Here is a 20,926-nt window from a genome sequence, read left to right as displayed (position 1 = left end):
TTTTGATCTCGTACTTGGACCATTTTGTCCTCCGAAGGCTGCTGCTTAGTTAGCGATTTGTATTATTTTTCAATGGAAAAGATCGTGCCAGGATGTCATTATTTTAATGTAGATTAATTTTAATTTTTTATTCATTGCCTACGCTCTAGATCAAGATTATATATTTATTTTTTTAGAGCTCTTCACGGAACTTCCGCGTCGCGGGCTGGTCGAGGCGCTCCCGTTCTCGTTCCCGCAACCGCCAACGCCGCCGGTTCAGGACGAGCTCGAGCTCAAGGTCCCGGAACCGCCGACGCCGCCAGCTCCGCACCCCAGATACGCCACCCAGTCACCTCCCGGTGCTCCTCTGCAGCGATACCCGTTGGCACTTTTCCTATTCGATTCCGATTTTTGTAACAACTAAAATAAAACTCGCACATTGCTGCTGTTATGGTTGTATGAATTTTATTTGGAATTGCACTTTTACTTTTGCCAAACTACAGCAACCAATCATAAAAGTTTTACAATTTTTTTGGATTTATTTTCTCGTTTTGTTTTCTCCTTTCAACGTTAAACATACAATATATGCGTTTAAAATGCTATAGCCAAAAAATAGTATAAAGTCGTACATTATTCATACTAGTATATATAAATATAATGTATTTTTCATTAGCTTGTTTAACGCGTTTTATAAAAAATTTTGTCATTGCACGAGCGTTTCGTTTTTCAACTTTGATTTTTGATTTCGTATTTTTACTAAATATCCTTCACGTAAAATTTTACTAACAATTGCACAACTTCGTCCGCTTGCTTTGTACACACATGCACAGGCATTCATAAAATAGCTAAATTATGTTTATAGATATTATTGATTTGATAGGAAAGCATCGGGTCTCGCTTCAAATTTTCTTTAAGTAATTTTGTTACATAAATTCAACTAATTTAAACTAGAATGACTCATTCAGAACGCTGCGGAAAGAATGCAAAGATATCGGTATAAATCTTTATGCCAAAAAATTGCACTAAAACGTAAAACTCAAGTGGTAAACATAAAAACAAAATAATTGCTGCGAAATTTGCTTGAATTGGGGTTTGCTCCTTCGGTCAGTGCAGCCGCCGTCTTATAGTATAAAACTTAACAAACAATAATTCATTTTCATAATTGGCTCGGAAACTGTGTAAATCGGCCAGGCAACGCGGCAGGTGGAGAACGGAACCGAATTGGGGACTCGGATTTGGGTACCCAGTATAAATTCGTACGTAATTCCATCTATTGTGACCCCACTGGACGGCTGCTGGCAACAGATGGTGAAGAGAAACTTAAATGCTGCATACAGACATAGTTCGTTATATAATCCTCCTAATAGCTACATTATGGAATTGTTTAGGTATTCATTTCGCCTCAGCTCGTCTCGGCTTTCGTTTTGATTTGTTTTGAGAAATATCGTTTAAAGGAACAAGAGTCATGCCGAAGACAGCACAGAGATTGGCTCCGGGAGTCTTTCGTTCATTCAATCATTATTAAAACATAATGTACATGTGGCTGCTCTAGGATCACTCCCATCTGGACTCGATGTCTAGCTAGAGCCCGTCTTGCGATCAGCTATATTCATTCTTCTTTTTTAAGCCCTTTCATTACTTTGCTGTTTTTTTATGTTTTTGCTTTTTTGGTTGGTCTGTTGATTTCGTTCAATTACAATATGATTATTAGCTTCTCTTTAGACGCTCTCGGATTGGCTTCTGCCTTTGAGCTTCTCGATCGTAGTGGTAATTAGTTGTTGTAGCAGCTGGTCGTTGCCTACGCTCTAGATCAAGTTTATATAACAGGAATGCATGACTAATATACATAGCTATATAATATAGGTCCTACAGGTAGCTAGGATTACATACACATTAATTATACGGTGTTAGTTATGGGCATCTAGGCGCCGGGGCCTCGCGGAATATATGGTTATTGGGGTGCGGTGGAGCGGTGGAGCGGAGGAAGGGGAATGTATACCGCTTTGTGCTAACCAAAGGCCGAACAAAAATTCATTAAAGTTTCATCGTCACATAAATTCTTGGAAAACTCCCAGACTGATTACTGATTAGGTCGAACAAACAACTGAGGACGTACACATGTAGATCTACAATATAACTCGGGAAGGCGGGCGAACAAGAAACGGTTCCGGTTCCGGAAACCCCTGGCAACCCAGGGGTCCTTGACCGGGGCCTTAGGACTTTTTCACATTGTGCTTGCTAACTAGGGCCTGCAGTTTGTGCAGCTGACTAAGTAGATTGGCATTGGTCTCCTCCAGCCCCTCGAGGCGCTTCTTGTAGTCGTGGTTCTCGGTGACCAGGACCTCCACGCGCCTCTCCAGCTGGTCCATGTACTCCTTCTTCTTGCGGCGGCTTTCCTGAGCGGAGATCTGCAGGGAATCAAATGGGTTAGACTGTTTCCTTCAGCACAGGGCTATTTTGAACCTACTTTATTCTTGATCTTGCGTCGAATCTTCTTGAGCGACTTCTCCTCGGCCTTGGTCAGGGGAAGCTTCTGCGGTATCGGATAGCCCTCGGCCACCAAAGTGCGTTTCTCCTCCTCCGTCAGCAGCAGCGTCCCAGTGGAGCCCTTCTGCAAAATATCAGTGAAAGTCAAATGAGACCAGGGTCTTGAATAACCGAGAGATGAAATCGCCCAAACGACTTAGTCATAATTCCCAAAACGTACTCCACATCCTATGAGTAACCTGACGTTTAGAATAAATTCGGTGTGATAATCTCTTTAATATGCATAAGTGCAAAACAAAACCATTGAATACAGGTTTAACTTTATATTCTATTAAATAATTGTAAAGAGTCTTTTTAAGAACTCTACACTTAAATTGAAAAACTTTTCTAAGAATTAGATAGTATAGAATTTGATTAATTTATAAGTTTCACTCACAAGTACATTTGTACCATTTTTAAATCCAAAATCTACTCTACTTTCTATGAGTAAGCTGACTTTTAGTACGTTTAAAATAAATTCTTTGCTTTTATCTCTTAAAGAAGAGTGTAAAACACTTCAATTAAACAATAGCTTTTTAGAACTCTGCATGTTCTTAAATTTAAAGTCATTTCCTTAGGGCTTTTTTTAATGCATTTTGAATAAATAAATAAAGAACTGCATTGACGTGTCCCAACGTGTAACCAGTACTTTCAACTTACCGGCTGCGAGCTAATCAGCGGCGTGTGGATCGGCTGCCGTGTCGTGGTGGCCGTTGTGCTGGAACTCGAGCCGGATCCGGATGTGGATCCGGAGGACGATCGCGTGATCCCGGCAGCGGCGCGGCTGACCCGTACGGTTGACTCTCCGCCGGCTGGGTTGGCCACGGAGATAGAAACGGAAGCGTTGGGCGACAGGGGCGAAAACAAGTGTTCCGGTGATAAGTTACCTTCGGAATCGTCGCTGGGCAGGGAGGACGGTGGCGTTAGCGGGATTCCATAGCCGTGGGCATGGGTCTTGCCCGAGCCACTGCTGGCGTTCTGTTTCTCGCTCTTGATCTCCATTTTGGCCATCAGCAGATTGTCCTGGCCGAGGACTTGCTGCTGGCGCTGCTGGGACTTGATGAGGCTGTTGTTGCTGTTGCTGCTGGTGGTCAGCAGGAGGCCACCGTGCTGGAAAGGAAAACAATGCGGTTAGTAAAATCGGGAAAAATCGAGGTAAATATTTTTATACCTAAACTAAGGTCCAAATTCCAAAATATATATTTATTTTGAATAAAAATTGGCTTTTAAAAATAATAACTTTTGAATACTTTATTCGAAACCATTGAAATTCCACTAGTGCTTTACAAATAATTGGAATGTTAACTCTTTTAGTGTGTTTTTTGGTATTTTTAGTCATCTTGGTACGTTTAGCGAATTCTTCAGGAGTTTTAATTCAACTTAAATACTGAACATGCGCTCAAGTTTAGTCTTTTTTTTTTTGGTTGGTTAAATACAGCTTTGTTTGTAAAGAATGTTCAGTAATGGTTTGATATATCTAGCCAGTTCTTTAGGATCAAGGACTTACCTTCGGCTCGAAGAGCAACTCCGACTGCAGGTGGGCCAGACTGAGGCTGAGCTGGTGCTGCGAGCTGCTCGCTTGCGAAGTGGGACTGGCGGGGCAGCTGGACTCCGGCGACATGGGCTCATCCTTGATGGCCGACTCGTCGATCTCGATGTCGGAGCAGATGTCCGGCGACATGCTGCCTTCCCGCAACGACGACACCGAGGAGCTGCAGTCGTTGTCGTACAGGTGCTGAGGTAGTTGAAAGTGCTCCAGAGTGGCCACCACCACGTGGTTGGACCCGGATCCGTGGTGCGGCTGGTGCGCCTGCAGACCCTGCAGGCCGGAGGATCGTGTCAGATCCGCGACGGAGGTGTTTAGGGCGGGATTGCTGCTCAGCCGGCTGGTGGGCGTGGCATGCGCGGGCGGGGCGTGGAAGGTCAGGCACTTGGGGTCGATGGTCACGCGCCCGCTGGTCGCCGTCTTCGGTGAAATGGCGGGAAAGCACTCGTCGTCCATGTCTGGAGGGGAAAGTGAGTTAGAGACTGGGTCAAATTGGGTCAATTTAAATGTTTTAAGTTATAAAACTGTCTTAAAAACTCAACTTTAATATCAGAAGTTTATAAAAGTTTTAGTTTTAAAAGCGACAGCAGTACCCTTGAGTAATAACATTTTTAAAGGAACTAAGTTGAAGTTTTATCATTAAACTGTGCCTAAATCGAACTTCTCAATTGTATGTACTTCGTATTAGATTCAGGCATTACTCGAGGGCCCTGCGATTTAGATAGATCCATCATGAGGTACCCAGCTAAAAACAAGACCCTTAACATCATTTAATCGGATCACTTGATCAGGGGCTTAATTACTTGCTTTGGTTTGCGTCAGTTGAAATCGGTGTCAGTTGCTCTGGGATAATTGATGTTTTTCCCTAAAATAACTAGCTCACAGCCCTGTTTGCTCTCCAATATTTTTTGGTAGACAATGGCCGCAATCAAACAGAGCGATATGTGCGCAAATACACTGGCCAAATATTTTCGCGTCTAACCCACATTTCTTATGCAAGAATTGGAGTTCTGGTCTGTAAGTAAGCAAACATCGGATCACTTTCCTTTGCCAGAGCACGCGTCAATTCCCCGAGCTGCACTTGTGTTTGCATTTCATATTCTGTTGTTTCAGTTTTTATATTTTCTGGCAAGACTTTGCCCCCTCCCTGCACCGCCCCAGCACTGCCCCGCAACTACGGAAATTTCGTTTAAATTTATTTACACAGTTGTCGTACAGTTTCCATAAAATTACAAATAATAACAGCTCGAAAAACGAAAAAGAGAAGCCCACAACCCGGGCAGGGTAATTATACACAGTTTGCTGCCGTACAGCAACTGATATCGCGTCAAAGTACAAAACTTCATGCACGAGTACTGCGTTAAATTGCTAAATGCTACCGCGACACCAGAAAGAACAGAGCGGGCCTGAAACTGTTTTCCAACTGTTGTTCTCGCCAGCGTTGTTTTCACTGTGTGCCTGGCCCAAATTAACCAACTGCCAACTGTGTTTGGATTGCCATTCGGGCCCACAGACAGCCCAAACTGGGTCTGCATACGTCTGGATGCAAATGCCCGAGTTATCTGTAATAGCTGGGCTTACCTCAGAATTCGTTGGCTCTTTTGGGGCTTACCCTCTCGGGGTTCTAAATATTTGACAGATTATATTTCGCTTACACAATATATCACCAGAACAAGCTATTGGTAACAGCTCTATTGATCAGTAGCCGCTTGATTGCCTTTGTTTACTCTTTCACACTTTCTATTTATCTACCTTTATTATTATTTATAGTTATTATAGTGACCCCCCATCAATTTTGTACTATCTATAACAGTATTTGTCGAAAATGATTATATATACCAAATAATACCACACTATATGTAGTATCATCGCAACCATATAAACATGATTGGTACCTCTACTTAAAGGGACTCAAAGATATATATAAAAGATCTCCCTCCTATCGATAATATATCTGAAGCTCTGTCATACGAATTGGATAGCTTGTAACATTACTATGTAATTTGTACAAAATGGTAAGGTATACCAAATAATACCACACTATATGTAGTATCTTTGCAACCATTTAAACATGAGGGATACCTCTCTCAAAGGGACTCAAAGACCTACATAAAATATCTCCCTCCTATCGATAATATAGTAGAAGCTCTGTCATACGAACTGGATATCTTCTAACGTTACTACGTATACTAGTATTTGTCCAAAATGGTTATATATACCAAATAATACCACACTATATGTAGTATCTTTGCAACCATTTAAACATGAGGGATACCTCTCTCAAAGGGACTCAAAGACCTACATAAAAGACTCCCTCCCATCGATAATATAGCTGAAGCTCTGTCATACGAACTGGATAGCTTGTATCACTACGTAGCCTTCGCAGATAACAATACCCTAGACTAGGGATCCCATGCCACCCCCTGACTTACCCTCGATCTTGGCCTGCAGGCTTTTTGGTGAATCGGGCAGGGAGTCGACGTCGCTGCTGAGGCTGTAGGAGTGCTCCGTCTTGATGGGCTGGGTGCCGTTGAGCAGGGCGTCCGAGATGAGCTTGTCGTTGAGTATGACGGTGGGATCTTTGACGTCGCGGTCGAACAGCCAGTCGTGCATATCGTGATCGGGGCTGATTTTCAAGGATTCCTGTAACAGGGCAGCGAAATGGAAACAGCAAATGGTTCGCAATTAGTAAATGTACAAAAGTCACTCATAGCCACGGTCGTGTTGCACAGCGATAGCGCGGTTATATAATTAAACACAAAACTGAATGCGAAAAACAAAAGTACCACTGCCATGCCTACATATATACGACCTATGGCGAAATCACACGAGAATCGCACACCCAAAACGCAACGCGGGCCATGCAGATAGCTCAAAGCAAAAAATATACGGGTATATATAGAGAACTGATTTGATTTGATTTCAGAAGTACATAGCGCAGATCCGACTGCCCCATGCATACGGTGGCTATGCAATATATTTCTGGTGTCAATCTTATCAGAAGACATTTTACCATCGACCACGCTCGGCGACTCGGACGTACCCTTGAAAATTTGTTGTTGGGCCGGGCAATCAGCGGAGAGCCGTTTTAGAGCTATCAGTACTTCGTATAGTCATTAAATTTGGGGACCTGCAATCTGTGGTGGGAATATTTCCACCTAGGTGGGTGCGAGGCAGGGGCCAGGAGCGCTCTGGGCTGGGTAATTGGCACTTGAATTTTATTGGGTTGGGTTGAAGGCGTTTTTCGCTTATTGGGGGTATCAAAATGCTAATTTAGTGGTGCTTCGTTCTCTCAGAAGCCAAAAGGTGCTGTTATCACAAAACCAAGGGTCCCTGTATGCACGTTCCCAAGAGTACTGATGGTTGATCGCGCTGAAATTACTAAATTTAACCTCTGTAATATGATTGAACTACAATTTACTTGGGCTTGTGAGCCGCCCCTTGGGACATGTCCTGAAGGACCCATTAAATTCATTTAGTGGTCATTGCCCCTGGTTCCATTAAAGTTGTCAATCGGGTTTTGGCGCAAGATGTCGGCCAGTGGTTGGCACAAATTCAAATTGAAAGTCGCATGGAGAGTGGAGTGGGCCCGAGTGTGATTAATTGTGATGAACAGGGCCAGTGCTAAGTGTTTCGGTGCTGAGATGAGCCAACCTTGGAGATCACTCGCAGCACAATCGGAGTGCAGCACAAGCACCTCAAACGAGTTCTAATCCACGGGAGTATTTGCCGCCAAAGCCCGAAGCGCCGAATGGAATGGCGAAAACAAGCAGCTCCAGAATATATTTAACTTGAGCGCTAAGCCCGCCCGATGATGTAATCCCGAATGTGCCAGATTTTCGGAATGGATTCGCTTAATTGTCCCCTGGCAATCTACGGCAATAAACTGCTGACCCATTTAAAGGCGGCTTTCTGTGGCAGATATGCACATGGATACGGCTGTATGGTCGCCTGAGTGACTGTCTGTCTGTCAGTCGCGATACAGAAGTGCATGTAATTACGCTTTAAAAACACATTTGTATGTAAAAAGCCAGCCGGCCCCGCCTCTCCAAAGTTCACATTCTAAGCCAGCCAAGTGGAATCCAGTTTTGGCCATAAAAAAGGGAACGTCGACGGCGCTGGGTAGACGTGTAAGCAGGTACGATTCTTCCCGGTTCTTTGTGGGTCTTTGGTTCTTCGGATTCTTCGGGTTCTTCCACGCAGTCCGCCGTACAAGGTGCGCACCATGCCCGTAAGCCCAAACATTGATTACCGTTTGCACGCGTGCATTTCTAAGCACCTGAAGTGTTTATGCGGGGCTCGCAGTCGCAAACGAGGCTAGTTCAATGGGTTTGCTCATTGAAGAAGGGTCAAGATCACCTAAGTCCACACTCAGAAAGACCAGGTGTTCTTGGGTTCACTAAATAATTCGATTTCTCATGTGGTTAATACATAACAAACATATTTAAAATGTTTAAATGTATTCTCTATAGTCGGCCTACTTTTTAAATTTATTAATTTCCATAAATCATAAACTCTCTAATCATACTAAAGTTACACGCTGATGACTGGCCACATTAAATGGTTGAAGCGAAGGAAAAAGATTTGGAAGATACACAAAGGTGTAACCACAAATGAACTTAAAAACTAAAACGAGTTTTTACTTTCAAAGTTTCCATTTCAATACGTCAACGCCTTACATAAAATTAGTTATAAATTAGCCTTAATTCCGAGCTGAGAACGGTTTACTACTTTGATTTGGAGTTTGAGATTTCCTAGAAAGCAATAAAACTAATTTTTCATTTGCTTGCCCCTCCTACCCGTCTATCATTACGATGGATGACTTGCCAATTCTAAGTTAGATCAGTGTTAGATTAGTGTAAATTCATCAACTTAAATACTTTTAAGTATCTACTAAGGCCACTGGTGTGTTTACATTTGGTTACAGGCTGAAACACCATATAACACACATATTTCACAACTTTGATCAGGGTTTCTTCAAAAATGAATGGTTGGTGTTAATGACTTTTGCAGTGATTAAAAATGGCAAGCGGCCAAAGAAAGTGCGATAATAGGCGGCAGTTTCTCCTGACCAAAGCGACCACTGCCACTCGATGTTTACTGTAGTTCGCGAATTCTCGAAGAGCCAACGAAAGTATGGAATAACCGAGAATTAACGATCCGCCCATTATGCTAATACTCGTGGGCCGGCCCTCGCATTTTTTCGTTTCGATGGCCAGTGCATTAAACACAAATACACAAGTGCTTTCTCCGCATTTTAGCCGTCGCCGCACATCGGGCCAAGAATCAGCAAGCAGTGCGGTGTATGGTATTCAGTATACTACTTATAAGCACCGAGAAGCGTAAATAAAATGAGAGTGTGCGTGCCAGTGTGTGGTGTGTGTTTATGATGAGTTCAACGAACCCCGGGAATTGTTGAGAATTAGCAATTCTTGAAAAATGCTACCAAAACGGGCAACACAGACACAGGCACACACTCGCTCGGGGATACAGAACACAGGCACAGATACAGATACAGATACAGATACCCGGCAGTCGCACAAATATATACCCATCGGTCGTACAAATATGTTGCTGCCTGCCGATGATGAAAGAAAGAAGAAAGCCAGGAGAAAAATGAAAAAAGACGGCAGAAATGCTCGCAGGCATTTGCTACCTCTTTTGTTAGCTGCTGCGGATCAGGTGGGGGCATCGTGCTCGGAGGTGGGGCATACACCGAGGAAAATCCGCACAGCAGTTCCGATTGCAATTCTCTATTCCTCCTATCTTATCGCTGCCCCACTGTACCCGTTTAATCCCGAATCATATCTTATGGTGGCAGACCAGCCCCAATATCACATAGTTAAGATAGCCATTGTTTATTCTCAACTCTATTTATACATCAATCGAATCGCAAATCTTATCTTATTTAAACCGAATTTTGACCCAGGGGTTGGAGATACTGGAAAATAACAATAAATGCCAATACGACCTTGTCAGGAAAATGTGTGAATTGGAAGATAAACATCGACATTACGCCCTAATAATGTGTGTAATGTGCTTTTTGAGTACTCTTTTATAGATTTGAATAGGTCTAACGTTGAAGGATATATTCCTAACAATTAAACTTTGATTTATTTTTATTCTAATTTATAAAAATCTATGAGGTTACCGATTAACCAGGGTTTGTTTTGTTATCAAAGTTTTATATTAAGACATTTTGATTAAAATGAGATTGGGAATAATTAAGTATACGAAGGGAGGAAAAAGTGTGAAGCTCTCCCGATATTTCAAGGTAAAGATGGTAAAGAACTGTTTAAATGGAGTTCTTTTAAAGAGGAGCTAATAAGTAATGGAAAACTGAGGGCCTATTGGCTAAACTTTGTGGAACTTCAAACGCACTGTCTGAATTCCGGTTTGATCTAACGCTAATAACTTTCCTTCCTTACGTGGTATTACGAGCTATTGTTATGTAATCACCGAATGGATGACCGTTTGTGGTAGGTTTTTTTCCGGGTGCACCTGTAGCACCGCTTGTTGCACGTTTCAGGTGGGCTTCGCCTCCCGCCCTGCCTCTTCCCCGGCTTGTGTGTTCCAATGGAAGCGCGGCACCGGTGAAATGGCTAAGGGCGCCTTCTCAAGTGGAAAGCGGTGCGGCGTGGTGTGGTGCGATGCTCGACTTGGAGCTGGGATCGGGACTGGAATCGGAGTTGAAGTGCCTCTTGGGCCGCAAACCGCTTGAACGCGGCTAAGCCCGACTTGACGGGCCGGCGATCGATTGCCTAACCACCGGAGCCTGTGAAATGCAATCGTTTGACCCCGTTTCGCAGGCATTCGCGCAAACCTGTTGCCCCGCTCGAGTGTCACGTGCAGAGAACTGTTCTAGCCACTCTTCAGGTGCCCCGCACTCGGAACGCCACTCGGGAACCCAATCAGGCAGCTACTTTGGAGCCGATAAAGGTGGGGTGGGGCGCAAAGGCAAATCGGAATAGCCGCCGGAGGGGTTTTCTTTATCTTACGGCATTAAATTAACATACACACATGGGTGTTGGGGCTGCCGGGTCCCCGGTCTACCCATTATACAATTTTATTCAAATTTCCAGTCTTCAGGTCTCTTCCCGAAAAATACAAGAAATCGAAGCCAGAAAGGGTGAGAAAGAGCCGCAAACGTACAATTTCATAAAAATAATTAAACTGGTTATAGTTTTTTCTTCGTTCGGTTTGGTTTCCCCTCTTTCTTCTTTCTTTTGAGCCTCTCTATCTCCTTGGGCCTTTGTTTTTTTCCTTTTTTGGCTGTTTTGTCTATACATTTTTTCGATTTTGCCTTTTTGCTTGCTCCACAATTTGGATTGATTAAATAATGTTGCAGCAAGCGAAAACCTTTCACATTTAAAAACTGCAGCCGTGTGCGTGCGGATCATTATGTATGTATCGTTTTCTTTGTGTTGTGCACAGCATTTTTTAGCCGAGTCTTTATTTCTTTCCAATTTTTATGCCCAGGCTGCATCATTCGCCACCGGTGTGTTGGTAAAGTGAAAGGTGCTCCCACAATTCAAAAGAGCAGAAACCAAAAAGCAAAAAGGCACAAAAACACAGAAACCGAACTGCCTTTTAACTTGAAAAATTGCTACGGTTTCGTTTTTCGTGAGCGTGGTAACTGGTAATGGGGCTGCGATGTAAATGGCCACCGTCAAATGCCTTTGCCTTGAAAAGAAAGTGCGAATTAACCAGAGGTCCCCCGCCAGAATGCAGGGCAAATGGCTCAATCGGAACGTGAAACCATCCGAATATGGCGTGTGCGACATATGCAGCCGCAAATGCAAATCCCCCGGGACTCCATGACGTATTGGCCATACTTTCGGTATAAATATAGCCTAATATGAGTATAAATAGATGGAGAAACGCGAACTCGGGTGGGCGGAAGGTCCGCTGCGGGCCCAGCTTATCGCCAACATATGTTTGTGCGCCTTCCCGTGCGAGGAGGAAAGTACGTAAGCAGCACGTCTGACGCACACTCTCCAGCGATTCGCCAAACGGAAACCATTGTGAAAGTAACCGAAAAAAATGAAAACAAGCTGGGAAAAATGCGAGGAGGTTGTGCCCAGGGAGGCCGAAGACACCCCCACAGTCTCGGCTATCCTAGTTCCCCAGAGATCGTATCTTTTTGCGGTTCGGCTGGGTGTTGAGATAGTCGCAGTGGGTGCTCAGCACCACGGATCCGTAAGGTCTCAGCTTTTGAGACCCTCTAATGCCTTTCACAAAATCTTCGAAGAGCGGCCGAAAGCCAAAAGCGTACATCTGCATATATGCAAAACATAACCAATTTGGCAATGCGCCGATGAGTCAGAGCTAAGCGACCTTATTGGAGAGCCCGTAATGAATTCACTTTCAAGGTTTCTCGGAAAGATAGTGCTTGAAAAATGTGCTGTCAGCGGCTAATTACGGAATTCTAGGCCTTAACTTATGACTCTAATGGATGTTGGTGTATTGGGCGAAGACTTGCGATTCCCAAGTTGGCAAAGTGCATTAAAGTTATTTTAAATTTATAAATAAATATGGCTCTTACTTATGATGAAGAACCTCTCAAATGAACTGGGTAGATACTTGAAGGTCCAAACACTCTCCCTTAACTTTTGCAAAGGTTCCGAAGGTCCATATGGTGCTTAGAGTTAGGTTATCCCAGTGCAAGGGATGGTCCCCTGAAAAGCTGTTCGTTAACAACTTTAAAAAGTCTTAGGCTTATTTGAAAGGTTTTTGAGCTGTTGAATGTCGAATAAATCCATTACCCACGTTGTTTCTTAAATATCCCACCCTATATCATTTCTCGAATTTATCTGGTAAAGTCTCTTAGTGGTAAATTATTATATCCTACACTTTCCCTGCAAGCCTTGAGGTCCAAAGCGATTAAAGGGGTTATCAACTCCCATAACGTGTAACAGCGGGGGTCCATTCGAGACCCCTGCCCTCAGGGTGTTCCCAAAGGCAACTTCCTTTCCCATTGTTTCTCCGCCTCCGAAGGCCTCCAACTGTTGCTTCCCGGTTGCCTGTTGCCTGCTGTTACACTTATCGTATAACACTTCATTAGCACTGGCAATATGTTGTTACGCCCACGCCACACCACCCCGTGCCTCGATAGGGAGGAAGCTGTAACATATTGTAAATTCAGAGCGTTCCATGAATAATTCACGCTCTGGGCCGTGGCCACAACAACTCCTCCGACGTCCTGACATTGACGTCAAAAACAAACGCGAACAGCTGGCCAAACGGCCGAATGGCCCAATGGTCGCCCACTCGTGTGGCTAAGAGAGCTGCTCGGAATGTGGCCCAAAAGAGCGAGCTAAGAGCGGGTTTCCGCGTGGACACCCGTGTATCTGCGCATCCTGCAACGCGCAGCGCGTGCAAATCCGCATGAATGGCCGACATGAATGGGAAAATATATATCTAACTGTATCTGAGAGAGAGCGGAGCCAGCGAGACTGGCGCACATGTAAGCCAATACTATGTGGGGGCACAAATTTAATTATGCGCGCTTTTTGCCTGCCTTTTGCCTTGCTGCTGCCTTGCCATATGTTCGGACTTTTGGCATAGAAATTGTGTCGCTGGAGCGGCTAAATTTGCAATAGTCGCTGGGTTTCTCTGCATTCGCTTTGTGCCGCAACCTGTTTCGCAGATTGCAACGCTCTGGCTCACTGGAAATGTCAAAGTTAAGCAACACACACACCCATGCACCGAAAATCGCGTATCGTATCGCTCGGATACAGATACAGTGACGTTGATAGACCATATTGAAAGTATCGTGCACGGCTCGAACTAGTTATTCAAATATGCTCTCGAGAGTCGAAGTGCCGTCGCAGCCTGTTGCCAAGCACGTTTTTCTGTTTTCCGTTTCTTGCTGGCTAGTAAGTAGTATTCTCGTGTGCATTTTAAGCAGCGGGCCTTGCATTCGGCCGCTGGAAAATCTCGGCCTAACCCCAACGAAGTGCACATTTGCATTCATCGAGGCGGCGGGGCAGCATGGACCATAGAGGGTATCGAATCGGCCGAAAAGAAACTGCTAATGCCATTATGCACGCCCCCTTGGCCCGGCCATATTCTGCTTATATAAGCGAAAGTTAGCCCACAAAGAACAGCTCCATAAATGTCAAAAATATACACTTTTCTTTTGTTTGCCCCATCTCAATGGAAGCGGGGAAAAGTTGCTGACTTCTTGGCTTCTTGCTAGTGCTGCAGTTTCCCCCTTGGTCTTCGGCTCTCAACCTCTCTTTCTGCCTTTTGTCCAGTACGATAATTTAGGAAAGTCGACTGGTTTTGACTTTGCTCAGCATTCTTCGGTGAAGGCAAATGCAGTTTACTTTTTTCGATTTTGCCCAAGGTAATCTTTTCCGGCAGTTCACTGTTTCCAGTTCGACTCAAGAGTTCTGCTTCGAGGTAAGATCGCCGGCGATCTTGGTGGGTTTCAGCTCGAGCCCAGGCTTCGGACCCCCTGATTTCGCTTTCTTTCCACGCCCAACCCTTTCATATACTTCTCTATATAGTACTCGAAACTTACTTAGTTGTTCAGAAGATAAGCCCGGTTCCAAATCCGCTGAATTAGGCGTTCTGTTTCCATGTGCTTCTTATCAACGCAATATGAAAATTTCAGCTTTCAACAGAACAAATGTATTATGTATTTTCTTATCAAGGCTGGACCAGAATCGAAAGTCGTTAAGCTGAAACTTTGATATTTATATTTGCACTGGAAATTGTTTTCTTTATAAAGTGTGTTCTTAGGAAAATTAAACCGGATGATCGCCGATCAGTGTTGCCATTGGTTTTTCCCGGCCTTCGGTTTTCACAGAATTCCCCGATCGTACGCGTATGTTTGTATTTGTCGAGCTCTAAAGATTTCGCTGTGTCAACTCTTCGTCGCTCTCAACTGATAGAGAGGGGAACCACTCCGAGATCTCTGAATGAAAAAGTGGGGGATTTCTTGATAGCGGTGATCGGAATCTCGGAAATGCGGGGCACGTGACATTATCGCAGCTCTCCGAAGACCCGCTAACCCCCATTGGGACTTTCCAACTCCATACCCTTAACGGAGCGACTTGCCAATTTAATAAAACTGATTATCGGCACGACTGCCAAGTCATTATTTTTGGTTTTTTGTTTTGGTTCAAAAAAAAATCCCATGGCATCATAATTATTATTTATTTTTATTTTTGTCACCCGTTTAAGTGGAAAACGGTGCGCTAGGCTAATCAAAATTGGGCATTTCAGGCCTTATCTGGGAGCAAGTTTTTTGCTTTATTTTTGGTTACAAAATACTTTGAGATAAGATTGTTGATATGCCCGAAGAGACTTCAGAATGATAGTTTAAATTATTAAAATAATGCCAAAATAGGAAGCTGATAGGCTTGAGCAGGCAAAACAAAAGGTTGGCATCTTTCTAGGGAACTTCGTTATCTAGCCCTGGACGCTATCTGCCTGATCTTGATCTTGCTTCCCACCAGGCGCAGGAGGGTATTAGCGCGGCGACTTGCCGCACAAACCGATAATTTCTTGTTATGGGCACACACGGGCCTTTGAGATACTTATGAGGTAATTGAGCGCACGCCCCGGGTACGGGTACATAGTACCGCTTACGGGGCGGGAAAAACGCAACACAACGAAACCTATAAAAACTGCACGCGCATTTTCCCGGGCATTGGGCCTATTTCTGTCCCTCCGTCTACATTGTCTACGAGTCGAGTAGTCGCCGGCGCGCATTATTATCTCCTAATAGTAATGACACTGACGAGCCACACTCTATTTGACTAGCTGCAAAGTGCAGCAGCAGCGGCAGGCGAAAAAGTCATTACTTTGCATTTAGACCAGCTGATAGCGACCTCTTACCAACTCCACATGTGTCCTCCGCCCATGCCGTAATAGATTCTTTTCTTTTGTGCTCGGCCAGCAGAGCTTCCTCTGCACGGAAAGAAAAAACACTGAAATTCATGGGGCAGCAGTGGGATTTGAGCTCGGACCTGACTACCAGTGCTACTATAATAACATTTGTTTTTATATTTATTTATATTCAGATTATCTCTGTTTTAACATTATTTACATATCTACAAAAATCTAAAGTCTTTTTGAGGCGGAGATGGGACTTGAACCCGGACCTTCTCTATCAATGCTTGTATAATAACTTTCGTTTTTATATTTATTTATATTTTTAACGCACCTGTATCTAACATTACGCACATATCTACAAGAATGTAAAAGGTTTTTTTGAGGCGCGATTGGGACTTGAACCCTGACCCTTTTTTATGCTCTTGCTTGTTATCATATTTAAAATATTTAAAAGATTGCAGTAGATTTAAACCCTGACCTTTTCGATGAATGCTTCTATAATTACTTTCGTTTTTATATTTATTTATATTTAGGCACCTGTATTTAACATTATTTTCAGTTTACAAAAATTTTAAAGCTTCTTGGGGCAGAGGCGGGACTTGAACCCGGACCCTTTTTTGTGCTTTTGCTCGTTATCAAATTTAAAATACATACTAGGTTTATCATTGTTCGCATATATATACGTGTAATGTTAATATACATAAAATATTAAGATTTCTTAGGTAGAGGTAGGACTCGAACCCGGACCACTACAACGCCCTTTGATATTTTGATTAATCACGAGAAAATATTTTGATTATAGATCTAATTTTTTCTGTGTAAAAAAGCAAGAACAAGTGAAACGAACGGACTGGAGCTGGATGGACGGGCGGACGACATGTATTCATTACTGTTTCCGCAGCGATAAGCAGTAGACGACGGCATCTACATCTATGAGTACTCCGCAAATGAAGCTCAGCCCCCAGCACACACTCATTTCATTATATTGAAACATTTCACGATTGCCGTACGGCGTACGGCTTGCGGGGGTGATAGAGAAAGAACTTCGAGTACAAAACAACCAAAACAGAAATCGTTCGCTAATGATAAATTTCTTTTAATTTCTTGGAAAACTCCAATTATCATTATCGCTAAACACAAAATAACTTTGTAGGACAGCGAAACCTCTAAGTTATGAACAGAAATGTTTCCTGGCTGCGTGATATAGTCGCTGTCTCTTATCGAGAACCATGTAAATTGATATATTCGAACACAAAAAGTCACTAAACGTTGTCTTTTCTCCCAAGACGGGCACGTAGCTGCCAAGATAAAGGCCTTGAGAACTGCCTTTTCCTTTCGGCACCCTGGGATAGGGTTTGTTCGATTCAGCCGTATCATATCTTTTTGGCAAAGTTTTCTGGTTGGGTAACGCCGTTGGGCTCGGCACTCGAAGAACGTCCTCCACAAACATGAACTCAAAACCGTGATTCTAGGTGTGTTGTATATCACGGGTGTCTGATGTCTGGTAGCCGGGAATTCGATTAGATTTTGGTTTCTTTTCACTATGCGGTGTTTTCCGTTCTGTGTTTTTGGTTATTCGGTGAGCGGACAGTTTTATGAGCTTGCTGGGGACAGGTTTGAGCGTAGGCCAGTTTTGGTGGTCGGCGTTCTCTCGGGTGATCGCATACATATAAATGCGAGCTACTTAATATGCAGGGAAAGAAAAGAAAACTAGCTGAGTTCCGTGGGACCCTTTACCCTTAATTTGTTTCTTCTTTCCCTTCAAATCGATCATCATACTTGGAATTCAGCTCATGAATAAGTTCACGTTTTCCTACCCAGCTGATAAGCTTAATGTGGGTCATTAAAATGTTTTTCTTTGGATTTTTAAATGCAATTTCGTTTCGTGGAGGCACGACTCTTGCATGTTTAACGTGTGTACCGAAATGACTTAATAATCGTGTGTTCAAGATGTCTCTGGTCAAAGGCCGGAGATCACCCAGTTTAGTCGAGTGGCCCAACCCAAGTTGGGACATTTCCACCTATAATTTCGGAGTGCTATAACCCACGAGAGCTACCTATATCTCGAACATTTTCTTATCGTTTCGTCAAGTTGTCGGCTTTAACTTTCACAGCCCCTATCAAGCGTACCTGCTGTAATAAAAGCTCTCGAGTATCAATGGTTCTGGCTGATACGAAGAACAAGTTGCTATTCGCCTCCCGCTGTCGAGCGGTAATTTGAGCACTTACCGGATCTAAGTCGGAGTCCCATATATCTTTGAGGTCGCCATCGTAGAATTCCATGGTTCTGTGAGGTTGGCGCTTTCGGACGCGCTCTAAGAACTCTCTTAGTTGATCTGCGGTTCGGGGAGGGCTTGGATTTTGGTTTCGGTTTTGGTTGGACTCGGTTCCACTCGGTTGCAGTCACACTAATTTTGATTTTTCTATTTTAACCCACTTAAAACTGTCTTTCCTCAGTTTATTCTATTATTTTCATAAAATCATACGGACCCAAAGGGGCTCTTTCTCCGCTCTTTCTCTTGCGTTATACTTTATACTTTATCTGCTTATTCCTCGGCTCTCTGCTACCTCTCCTTCTCTTTTCTTTCCTCGAGCGAACAGTTCTGGGTGATGACTGTTGGTTGCTTCTTTATAACACTTATTAGGGGGAAACCTGTTGCTTCCAGAGAATGTTTTCACTTGACATTGTTAGGGTCTGCGTGTGTGTGTGGCTTTTGCGTTCGTGTGTGGGTACCGGGCATTCGTTGGTAGTGTTGGTAGTGGTGTTTGGTGTATCTGTGTACGGATACGGATCTAACTTGGTTTACAACTGTCGGCTGGATTTAACTTGTTGCATGCGCTTTTCTCGTCGGATTATATTTGGCGTTAACCTTAATTGAATTATTAACCATAACTTTCCCGATTCGGAAACGAAACACTCGATTTTCATAGAAAATAGTTAGTTATTATACATTTGGACTTCAACGCCGGTAACCATACAATTAGTTTATTTGATTTTTCTCTTCGCTGTGTATTTCGGACTGATACGATTTCAATTGATTTAATTTAACTCGTGTGTTTTGTGTGTGGATGGGCAGTAAACCGCTGTTAAAATGGCTTCGCTCGGCCCGTGTATAATAGCATTTAATATGGGTAGTTAATATCGTTAGCTTTAGCAGTAATATTTGTAGGTTTGCTTATATGGGATGGTAGCACACAATTAGAATAAACTGTCCGTAGTGCGACTGCAGCCAAAAACGGTACTAAACTAAATGTCGGTGAAATTCTTGTGAATGCGAACGAACGATTCGAAACGCCAGCCCTCTGCCGGCGTCGCTGCGCGCCGTTTCTCTCTGCTCCCCATCTCTTTCGTTCGCGTGCAGCCCGCTCTTTCCGTCTGTCTCTTTCGCTCTCTCTGCGACCACAATGCCGGCAACTCAACTGCGCTCAGAATTCGAGGTGGAAAAGCTCGAACAGCTGATACTCCCTTTATTAGGTATATGTTAAAAATATCTTTCGGATTCCTTTCTTTACAAGGAACGTGAACTGAAAGAGGTGAAAGATTCGTCTGATTTAGTTTCCATTAATGGGTGATTGTTAATGGGTTCTCATTGAATCAAAAATACGTTTAAGTGTAAAGCAGGAAGATCAAAACCGAAAATATTTTTTGTATTTTAAATCTATTTTTACCATATTTGTTCGTAAGCCAAGGTTATGTTAGATACTTAGTCAGTAATCGAGATTTTCAAAGAAAAATTCTTAAAATGAAAGAGCACGAACTTATAGACTTAACCAATTCGTATTCTGTAACGTCACAATGACTAAAATTATAGTAACAGATGCCCAAAAGTCGTCTAATCGCCTACTTTATCGCACCGTTTAATTGAAGGTTATGTTGATACGTAGTCAGTAATCGAGATTTTTAAAGAAAAGTTCTTATAATTCGTGTTCTGTAACGTCACAATGTCTAAAGTTATAGCAACCGATTCCCAAAAGTCGTCTAATCGCCTACTTTATTCCATCGTTTAATTGAAGATTTGGTTAATCATTACTTTACAAATAAGGTCATTAATCGCCTACTCGGTTATTAGAAGTTATTGGTTCCGTAAGTAACTATATATGTATGTTGGGGGTTGTTGTATCTTACTCCTTGTATCTGATAGTTCCCATGGTTCTCACCCACAGATCTACCCTTGATACTGTGTAGCATGCGGGCAGCCGGCTTCGACTTCGATAGTGAGCGACTCTCTCCCGAAACCGCGCTCTTAGGAAACTTTCACGCTCTTCGCGCCTTTGAGAAGTGAATGTAAGTCGATTGTCGTAAGCCGGCTTTGCTCTGACGTCGTCGTGGGTCCGGCGACCGGAGACCGGAGACCAGGGGCCCGAGATTTGAGATTCGAGATTCGAGACCCGGAGCCGCGTAGGAAAGGAAAACAAGTTTCTTCCGACGCTCCGAGCTGCGTCGACGTCAGCGCTGCGGCAACATTTGTTAACCTGTTTTTCATTATAGATTTTGTTGGTACGAGTGTTTGATTTGGAAAGGAGGGGGACGGGGCCGCAGCGGGTTCCCCGCTCTGCAACCAGACCCGACTTGGCTGGCTGCCGCTTGGTAACACTCGCTGCGTTGATCTTGTCAACTTGACCAAGTTATTTGAACTATGCACATGTGCAGACCGTAGACCACGGCGTGCCGAGAGGAGAGTCGGCCGAGTGGCTTGGCTCTGTCATTTGAAGGCTGTTTGCCGGGGCTTGGAGCGCTGCGCGGTCTTGGGGCTGGGATGTGGATATGGATATGGATCTTTGGGGCCTGGCCTGGCCTGGACTTCTGCTGCTGCTGCTGCTGCTGCTGCAACGCAGCGCCAGCGTCGACGGCGCAAAGTGAATGTACTTTCAAACCAAAGATCCGGTTTAAAGCTGCCCGGGCAACAGATACAGCGCAGACGACGATGACAACGGCGATGTTTTCACAAAAACGCTTGTGTAATACATACGGAGGGGCATAGCTATGGCCATGTCTACAGCTCCGTGCATGTCATGTATCCCATGTCC

General features: G+C 43.7%; 1 protein-coding gene across 2 annotated transcripts; it reads right to left on the bottom strand.

Moving 5' to 3' along the window:
* Positions 1–418: 418 nt before the first annotated feature.
* On the bottom strand, positions 419–19,159 carry LOC108030608 (cyclic AMP response element-binding protein A). 2 transcript variants are annotated; one of them, XM_017103600.3, is made up of 7 exons: positions 18,128–19,159; positions 6,484–6,694; positions 4,013–4,509; positions 3,393–3,615; positions 3,166–3,317; positions 2,447–2,590; positions 419–2,387 (listed from the first exon to the last, which is right to left on the bottom strand). In XM_017103600.3, exons 1-7 carry the CDS (start codon positions 18,179–18,181, stop codon positions 2,193–2,195), a joined length of 1,476 nt encoding a protein of 491 aa, XP_016959089.1. In that variant the 5' UTR covers positions 18,182–19,159; the 3' UTR covers positions 419–2,192. The 2 variants fall into 2 exon arrangements, with proteins under 2 accessions (XP_016959089.1, XP_016959088.1); XM_017103599.3 differs by having other exon boundaries at positions 3,166–3,615.
* Positions 19,160–20,926: the final 1,767 nt, after the last annotated feature.

Source organism: Drosophila biarmipes, chromosome 3L (assembly GCF_025231255.1).
Source record: "Drosophila biarmipes strain raj3 chromosome 3L, RU_DBia_V1.1, whole genome shotgun sequence".
Lineage (NCBI taxonomy): Eukaryota > Metazoa > Arthropoda > Insecta > Diptera > Drosophilidae > Drosophila > Drosophila biarmipes.
This window is presented reverse-complemented; position numbering and strand designations above follow the sequence as displayed.

What these genes read in the sequence shown, in the direction of transcription:
- LOC108030608 (XM_017103599.3), bottom strand. Translation starts at nt 18,181, where the DNA reads ATGGAATTCTACGATGGCGACCTCAAAGATATATGGGACTCCGACTTA. An exon ending in GGGACTCCGACTTAGATCCG is followed by an intron (nt 6,695 to 18,127) that starts GTAAGTGCTCAA and finishes GCCCTGTTACAG; the next exon opens with GAATCCTTGAAAATCAGCCC. An exon ending in GACGCAAGATCAAGAATAAA is followed by an intron (nt 2,388 to 2,446) that starts GTAGGTTCAAAA and finishes GATTCCCTGCAG; the next exon opens with ATCTCCGCTCAGGAAAGCCG.